At 23.2% G+C, this 9,957-nt stretch overlaps 1 protein-coding gene across 1 annotated transcript; it reads right to left on the reverse strand.

Moving 5' to 3' along the window:
* Nucleotides 1-2,207: 2,207 nt before the first annotated feature.
* LOC122721137 lies at nt 2,208-9,653 on the reverse strand. The gene is made up of 10 exons (XM_043948448.1): nt 9,158-9,653; nt 8,683-9,047; nt 8,304-8,523; nt 8,010-8,229; nt 7,319-7,604; nt 5,057-5,549; nt 4,141-4,511; nt 3,361-3,580; nt 3,053-3,272; nt 2,208-2,525 (listed from the first exon to the last, which is right to left on the reverse strand). The coding sequence occupies exons 1-10, from the start codon at nt 9,636-9,638 to the stop codon at nt 2,240-2,242; spliced, it is 3,162 nt and encodes a 1,053-aa protein (XP_043804383.1). The 5' UTR covers nt 9,639-9,653; the 3' UTR covers nt 2,208-2,239.
* Nucleotides 9,654-9,957: the final 304 nt, after the last annotated feature.

Here is a 9,957-nt window from a genome sequence, read left to right on the forward strand (position 1 = left end):
TAACAATGAATATAATATATAATAGAGACACAATGATTAGAGATATTATTTAACAATAATTATTTAGATACATTAGATTTAACAATCAAGATGATAATATATTTTTATTTTTGTAAATCGAATTTTAAATATTCAAATAACAAACATATTGTTGCTGAGTTATGAAAATATATTATTTTAGAACTTTCTTGAGACTCATAGAATTTATTGATTATATAATTCTATTTTTATTTTTATTGTATTGTGTAATTAGAAGAAAGATAGATTATTGAAAAAAATTCTGATATACACTATTAATTTTTTTGATGCAGGTTTAGTTATGTATTCGAATAATATTCTTATATATATAATTAATTAATACTTAGTATACATTAGATTTTTGTGTTATTTGTTTTATTGTATAATACAATTGTTAATTGTTTTATTGTATCAATACAATTATGAAATAAACGAAGAAAAATAACATAGATAAATTTTATTGTGTTATTATATATAAGATAAATAAAAAAAATAGAAAAAAATAGATATATTTATGATTTCATATCATTAACTTAATTATGCAGAGAGTTTATTATCATAAATTGATTTTAATTTAATCATTATGATATATTACATTTAATTTTTATATACTATATTTAAATTTTTTAAAAATAATTGTATCATTTTTTTCAATTATATTTATATTATCATTTTAGAAATGATGATTATTATTATAAATAAATATTACTATATTATATATATTATATCCTAATTCTAGTAGTAGTAAAATGATTGATATTACAATAGATAAATGCATAAATAATACATATTTTTTGTAAAGTTTTATTATTTTTTCATAGCTTCGTTTTTTATCAAAATCTTTTAAAATTATATATTATATTCTGTAAATTTTTCTTAAAATCAAAATTATTTTATTATATTAATTTCTTCAAAATCAAAATCAAAATTAAAATCTCTTAAAACAATTCAGTTGGCTAAAAAATTTAATCATCCTTCCTAATATATGCTTTTTAATAAATTTTAAAATATTTCATGCTTCGATGCAGTATTACTTGGAATTGACAATTCTAAGAAGAAAGAAATCCTCGTAATAAAAATCGATAGCAATACTCGACGATTCGATAAACGAAAGATGAAACTAAACTCCTTTTCATATCGTATCTAAACTACATGCGATAATCGAGAAATATCAGGAAGATGACGACGTTGTGTAATTGTAAAAATTTCGTGGAGGCGACAAGCGAAACAATAAACGAGAGAAAATCGTATGAAACAATAGCGAAGCAGCTTGCACGTTTCTCCTTTCATTTCTTTCTTTTTTTTTTTCTCTTTTTCACAGTTACTCGAGTTGATTTCGATACATTTTTCTGACAAACGGTCTCGAGCCATTTGTTCGACAATATCGCGATTCTTAACGTTTGCCTTTACTTTCAGCCTTTCGAGAAATTCGAAAAGCGCGTTATCAAACGCAGAAATAAGGAAGTTCTTTGAAGTAGGTAGGTTTCATGAGCGGATGGCACTCGAAGAGGAAGGAAAATGTTCTTCTCCATAGATTTCTGATTATTATTTTTTTCCACGATAAAAAGGTTTCTTTCATTTTGTTCGATAGCGATAAAATACAAAAATATTTCATGTTAATATTTTTTCTCTTTTAGATTTTTTAGTGGAAAAATTTAAAGAATATAAAACCCAGTGGAAAAAGAAATTTCATTAATTTACTTTAATATTATTTTCAATGAAATTATAAATCTTGTCAAGAATTCGATATTATATTTTATATTTTCAGATTATGAAATGGTTTTAGAAATGGCAAATTTTAGATTTTTATTATTCTTTTTCATTTCAATCATCAATTCATTGGAATTCAAATGGAATTTCTTACTCGATTTCATTTATAATACAAAATATTATACATGTTATACATTGATGTTAATATTCGAAATTAAATGATTTTTTTTTTATTTTTTATTTTTACTTTTAACTTTTGTAATATTTTAAAATAAAAAATCAAAATTATTTTCTTTTTTACATTTCATTTTTTTATTCACTATTTTCGAAATATATATATTTGAAATATATATATATATATTGTTTCACATTTTGAAACTTTGAGAATTTATCAATATATCGACATTATGATTATGTATATTATTTGTGATCATTAAATAAATACTCTTAATCTAAAAAAAAAATTTATATCACGAACATTCATTTTTAATATTTTATATCAAATGGAAAATTAATTTCTCTTCTTCTTCTGATCAATAGAAAGTTTATGCATGTATAAAACAAGCTTTCTAATGATTTTAATTATAAAATAAACAATTAAAAATACTGTGAAACTTAAAAATACTATAATATCGTTATCGCAATATTGATACCACGATTGCCAAGCCAAGTTGCTTCGAAAATACGGAGCACCTTTGTGTCGAATCACGTACTCTGTCCACCAAATAAGAGTACTCAATGAATCGTATGGCAAATCATTTATAAGCTTTCGAAGATTTATTACATTTTTCTTATATCTGAAACATAAAATTGAAGAATTAATTATAAGTTATATACTAAATATAAAATAAAATTGAAAATGTCCATTACAAATTTTAACAAATTTATTAATTTATAAATAAATAAATTTGAATTTAAAATAGAAAAATTATGAATAATATCGATAAATATTTATATGCTATTCATATGTATTCTGTAAAACTGAAATATTTTTGCATTTTTTTTTGCTAATTGCAAAAGTTAAAAAATCATTAAAAATATTAAAATAGAATATATAAATATTAAATATTAGAAAAATATACTATATTATATATTAAAATAGATTAGGATATCTACTTAATTACATTTAAGTAAGTTTTTTTATAGTTTTTCGTAGTTTTTTTTACATATATAATGCAAATACAATACAAATCCATTATATATGCATAAGTCTTAGAAATGTTGATTTTGAATTATTTAAATTTCTAATTTGATGAAACAATTTCTGTCAATCATTTTTTATCTATTATTAATTCTTCAAATATTTTTTGCTTTTAATACTTACTGTTTATTATTAATCATTTCTTGAATAGCAGATTTCAATTCATCTCTCGTCAAAGTTTCAATGTTTAAACGTTTTGCAATACCATGATTTATTGCTATTTTTATTTGATTTTCTTGATCGGAAAATATTGGCATACCGAGAAGTGGTACTCCATGATGTATAGCTTCTTGAGTACTTTGCAATCCTCCTTGGTAAATATAAAGCTTGAGATTTGGATGAGCTGTGAAAAAACGAATATTATATGAATATGGATCATTCAAAATTTTTCAGATCATAAGATATTCTTCGATGGATAAAGGATATTATACCGAGTACACTTTTTTGAGGCAACCATTTTGTAATATAAGCATTTTTAATTTTTCGTAATGGTTCTTTCTCATATTTCCATACGATCTTGTAAGGCAATTTTTCAAATACATCGTAAAAGATTTCTTGAATATTGTTTGAAATAATTGAAAAATTCACAGTGTGACCCATTGAAAAATAAATGAAGCCATTTGTTGCATTATCCACAAATTCTTTTAGATCCTGTACACAAAAGATCAACTGTTTGTAATAAAATAAATGAATGTAATAATATAAATCAATGTGGCATTGATAAATCATTAAAGAACCATGAAATAACATATTTAAATGATATCGACTTAAAGAAGACGCAAGAAGATTTTTGAAATTATTTAAAATAAAATTCAGTAATGTGAATACAATAAAAAAAATTGGAAATCAAATGCATTATAATTATTGTAAAAATGATATATAACATTACATATGAATATTATGAACATGATATAAAAAAAGTATAAAATACTACATTATACCTATTATTAAAATTTTTAATTTTTTTATTACTATCTAAATAATTTGGTTGCAAATTCTGTTTTTAATACATATTTATACTGATATTTTAGATAAAATACAAATAATAATAATGCATAATAATTTCGTTTTTAGAAATAGGAATCAATCAATTATAAAGAAATAGGAATGATTGAATACTCTTTTAACTAATTATACATTTTAATTGTAATTTTTATAAATATATTTCCAATTTCAAGTTATAAGAAATCATAATGAATAATTGATCATACCTGTGGCAAAGGTTCCGAACAATCAGCAACATGGATTGAGTGAAACTTGATTATGTTCGGTAGTTCTGGTCGTGCATACGATATAATTTGATTTTCGTTAACAAACACGAGACTGATGTTTCTCATAATGTCTTTAATCGGAGATAAAGATGAGCCAAAGTACTTTTCGGCTAATTGTTGATGATAAGGGAAAAATTTATAATTCACTGTGTAAATAAAATTCCACATGATATAAAAATTGTTCAATCTCTGCCAAAATGACAAATTAGTTCCTGTGTTCGATTCCATTTCCCATGTGTTCTCATGAGAGGGTAACACAAAATTTCCTAACATATAACTCTCAATCGTCATCAATCTAAATGCGCTTAATCCTACAATTATGCGAAATTTATGTTCTTTGATATTATATTCTTTAATATTACTTATCAAATTTAAAAAGATTATTATTAATTATGATTAAAGATTTATTAATTAAAGACAGCAAATTCGAGATATAAAATAAGAAAAAAAAAATGAAACCACTTCGATTAAATAATAATTTTAATGGAAAATATTTCAAATAGCAGTTGAAGCGAGATATGATTGAAATTAGATGAACAGTTTTTTTTTTGTAATTAGATTGGGTTTCATTTAAACAAGCATTAAAACAAGCTTTATTTTCATAAATTTTTTATACATATAAAAACTATGTATTATTTACCGATAACAATTTATTTGTCAAAGAAATACTTTTGTTCACCGATATACCGATAAGAATTATATGATTTTATTTGTAAATGTGACATTTTTATATATTAATTTTTGCGTTTATTTTTTAAATTTTCCTATAATAATTATATTAAATGAAATTTATCAAATCTTATTAGACAATTCATTAATAATAACCTTAATAAATAATAATATGTAAAAGAATTACCTATAATAGGAGCATTAAATCTCTCAGCAAACGCATATAAAGCTGGCGCGCAAAGCATCTGTATCATTATTAAATCGAACTTTTCTTTACTATCTGGAGCGTAAAGTTTTTTAACTTCTGCATCTTCAAATATTCTATTTGATATATGTAAAAATGTGGTAAACACATCATCTTTCATAAATGATATAAAAGATTTGCGATTCAAACGTAGTTCGGCATAATTTGGTAGGTTTTTGAGATCGAAATTAAATTTAATCTGTTTAAAATTCGTTGAGTTTATAGTGGAAATAGGTTTACTCGTTACAAGCACCAATTCGTGGCCACGTTTGATCAATTCTTTCCATAATGGTTGAAATGGAACATGATGACTGTATAATGGTACATGTAATATAGCTAAGATTCTGGCACCACTTAACTGATCTATAATATTTATGAAACACAACGTGAATATTATGATCCCGTACTTCATGTTGGACGATTTAAAACAAACTAACTACATAAAGAAAAAAATTAAGCATTACATTATATTTAAATTTAAAATAGATTTAAAATAGGTTTAAAATAACATAACGACTATTTAGATATGTTATCTAACCATTTTAAAATTTATTTAAAAATGGATTCATTTATATAATTAGCTGCATAAATTCAATATGAATTTTAATTTTTAAATCTACATGCTATGAGCAGTTAGTTTCATGTACAAAATCGTACAGAATTTATATAACTTGCTACATATTCAGCATATTTCAACAAAAGTTTTCTTTTGTTGAAAAAATTGATTTTTTATTTGTTTATTATGTTGCACATATAATTTGATCAAAATTTTATTTACAAATAAAAAATTATAAAATAGATATAATCGACAAATAATAATGTACAAAACATATATACACAATACACTTAAACTTAAAGTTAAAAATTATTAAAATACAATGTGATGTATGTACATTATTCGCTTTCAAATTTAAAAATTAAACTAAAACTATGTTATCGTTCGTAGATGTTTTTATCAACAATTCTGCAAATAGAACGTATGTCATTTGATAAGTATATCTATTGTTTACCCAATTCTAGGAAATTATTAAACTTTAACATATTTTATATATTTTGTAAGAAATTTCTTTATTAGAAAATTTATTGTTGGATTTTTCTTACTTTCATTGTTATTTCTTCACTTATAAATAAATATTTAGATTTATGGTTAGTTTTCTAAAGATTTATTTTTTATTATTTATCAATTTATTAATTTATTTTGAATTAATATTTTTTTATTTATCCAATTAAATATCTAGCATAATCATTTATTTCTAGCATAATATGTAGCATAATAATATAGCATAATAATTTATTTGCTGCACGATATAATTTAAGAATTTAAGTTTCTAAATAATAATTTTAACTTTTAACTAAAAAAAAAGCAAAAATTTTATAAATGAGTTTACAAATTGTAAAATTTCAATCTAATATTTTGATGTAATGTTTTTATATTATCTTAAAATTATTATATTTATTATAATTTAAAATTGTTTTTTCTAACATTGTGCTTTTTAAATTATATCATTGTTGCAAGAAATAAACAATACATAATTCATGAAATTAATTATATATTATATTACAAAGAAATTTAATAATATATGTATCACCCATTATACTCTATATGCACACAAACTTTTATTAAAATCAGTTAAATTTAATTTAATCTGATAATTCTGATTTTAATGAAAGTTTGTTTGCATATAGAGTATAATGAGTTATATATTATTACATAAAACATTTCTTCAGTGATTGGAAATCTTTTCGAAGAGATGAAATCAATTTCCGAAATTTCATTTTTTCATGTTTTGAATATAATATTATCCGATATATCTTTTATATGACAAAATAATAGATCAATCAAAGATAAATCTCAAAGAAAAAAATAACATTTCATATGTTATTGAATTAATATCATCGATTCAATACATTTTTAATATATTTTTAATATATTTTTAATACATTAGATGTTTATGATTAAAATAACTAAAAATCTTTAATCTTTGATGATATAGATAATATATTATAGATGATATAGATAATATTATTACGAATCGCTTGATGAGTTGCCTTTTTTCAGAGATAAATTAATAAATTTATTTGTAATTTATAAATTAGAATTAGAAGAAAAATCTCATCATCAAAATGATTTATAATAATTCATAATGATTGAACTAATAATAAAATTAATTTATTTAACAAATATTTTATATTTGATTAATTAATTTTCTGTTTTTGATTTATAGAAATTTGCAGCATTTTGCACAAATATATAAAACACTTAACAATTATATAAAAAACGTTTAAAACGATAATAAATGTTATTATTGTCAAAAATATTATAACATCTATGTCAAATCGTTGATACCAAGGTTCTAGAATTAATGTAGAACGAAGATGTGGGGCGCCTTTCGTTCTTACTACATATTCTGTCCACCAAGCGAGATGTTTCACACCATCATAAGGTATATCCCTAATTTGATTTCGAATATTAAGTATTCTCTCTTTATATCTGGAAAGAAATATAACAACGTTATGAAAGCGGAATTATTTTATATCACAGGAAATAATTTCAATGGATTTTTACATAACTAAATGATATTCAATATAATAATTATCTTGTAGTTTAAACTTTTCTGATGATTTAGATGTAGCTTGATCTTAGGCTACGAATATTATACATTTAAAAGTAAAATTTTCGACACTTGCTCTAAGATTTTTTTTATCTCTTTATCATCTTCATCATTCCATCATTGACATTATTATTTCACCACAACATGTGTTACGTCTAGCTAAATTGTAATTTCATCATTGAACTATGTCATTATTAATCGACTTCCTTTTCGATTAATATCATCTCTCAAGTTTTTCAAATCACTTTTGCAAATATATTTGCATAAATTTAATGTATACTTACTCTTTATTAATTATGATTTCATTAATAGTGTTTTCAAGTTGTTCTCTCGTGAAAGTTGCAATTTTTAAATATTTTCCAATGCCAAGAGTTTCCATTCTTTTTATTTGATAAATTTGATCCGCCAATATTGGGAAACCAATAACTGGCACTCCGTATTCAATAGCTTCCTCAGTACTTTGTACACCTCCTTGATAAATGAACAATTTAATATTCGGATGAGCTGCGAAATAATATGTACAATTATATTAGATACGTCTAAGAAATATTTTTTATTTAATAAAGATAGGATTATACCAAGAATCGTTTGCTGAGGTAACCACTCCCCTGTGTAAATGTTTTTGAATTTCTCGTTTAAATTCTGTTCATGCTTCCATATAATTTTGTACGGCAGTTTACGAAAAACGTCGAGAAATATGCATTTAATTTCTTCTGGCAATATTGAACTGTTTATGTTGGAACCGAGACTAAAATAGATGAATCCTTGTTTCGCTTCGTCTAGAAATTTTTGTATATCCTACAAAAATAAGTAAGTTTTAGCACATTTGTTTAGCACAGAATATGTAATATACGATAATTCTATAATTTTGATATTTCCAATCTATATATTTCATGAATCCTCTAAACCTATTAATTATACAAATATAATAAAATAAAATTTCTATTGAAGACGTACCTTTGACAAAGGAGGTAGATCCTTAATTATGTGAAAAGAATTGAAAGTGATCATATTTGGAAGTTTCGGTCGTCCTGGTGTTATAACATCAGCCTGATTAATAAAAATCATACTAGTGTTGCTCATAATGTCCAACAAAGGTGGTAATGGTCCAAGATATTTCTCCGCTATTTTTTGATATTTAGATATTTTGGTAGTTATATAATACTGGAAATACCACATTTTTACAAAATTGTACAATCGTTTGAAGAACGGCAAATTTATTCCCGTGTCTTCTTCCATTTCCCAAGTATATTCATGAGAAGGAAAAATCAGTCCTCCAAGTATTATTTCATTAAAGCTATGTAATCCTAACGAACATAATCCTACAATCATGCAAGACGTGATCAATCGAAATCGTTATACCATTGTTTTATTTTTAGCTTTCGAATTATTTTTATATTTATTATAAATAATTAAGATATTAAATAAATACCTATTAGAGAAGCGTTAAATCTATGCGCAAAAGCATACATGGGTGACACATAAATAAACTCTGTTAAAAAGACATCGAATGTTACATTACTATTCGGAGCATATAGCTTTTTCATTTCTGAGGATTCGAATATCTCAAATATCTGGTTATCGAATATAGGCATTAAATAATCGTTCACAACTTTTATCCAATCCAATTTTTCAATTCGTAACTTGACGAAATCTATGACTTTTAAATTAGTATGAATTTGACTTATATCGATCTGAGTAAAATTTGGTAAGTTGATATTCGGTATAGGATTCGTGGTGACCAATACAATCTCGTGACCTCGCGCATGCAATTCAAGCCATAATGGTCGATATGGAATCTGATGGCTGTAGGATGATGTCGAAATGAGGGCCAAAATTTTGTAACATTGCGAATGATTTACTATACACAAAATGCATAGAACGAAAAACAGACTTACGTTGTTACGTATCATGCTTTTTGTTTTGAGGTAAACTGTCTCAAGTATTGGATATGGACTATATATTACAAAGCATATTAAAGCATATATCTACTAATACTAATTGTTGATAACATTGATATGCATTACTGGTTTTACAGTTAAAATCATACTTATTATCGTTAATTACATTATAGGATAAAATTATCATTTATTATTTATTAATATATTTAACTATTTTATTTATATACGTGAAGAAAAACTAAAAAAATAAATAAGTAAATAAATATTTTCATTTCAGTTTATTAATATACTGCATTTATTAATATATTAATTCATTCTATGTAATAAAATT

Source organism: Apis laboriosa, unplaced genomic scaffold (genome assembly GCF_014066325.1).
Source record: "Apis laboriosa isolate Shangri-la unplaced genomic scaffold, ASM1406632v1 scaffold14452_cov158, whole genome shotgun sequence".
NCBI lineage: Eukaryota > Metazoa > Arthropoda > Insecta > Hymenoptera > Apidae > Apis > Apis laboriosa.

What these genes read in the sequence shown, in the direction of transcription:
- LOC122721137 (XM_043948448.1), bottom strand. Translation starts at nt 9,638, where the DNA reads ATGATACGTAACAACGTAAGTCTGTTTTTCGTTCTATGCATTTTGTGT. An exon ending in ACCTCAGCAAACGATTCTTG is followed by an intron (nt 8,230 to 8,303) that starts GTATAATCCTAT and finishes ATTATTTCGCAG; the next exon opens with CTCATCCGAATATTAAATTG. An exon ending in GCCTCAAAAAAGTGTACTCG is followed by an intron (nt 3,273 to 3,360) that starts GTATAATATCCT and finishes GTTTTTTCACAG; the next exon opens with CTCATCCAAATCTCAAGCTT.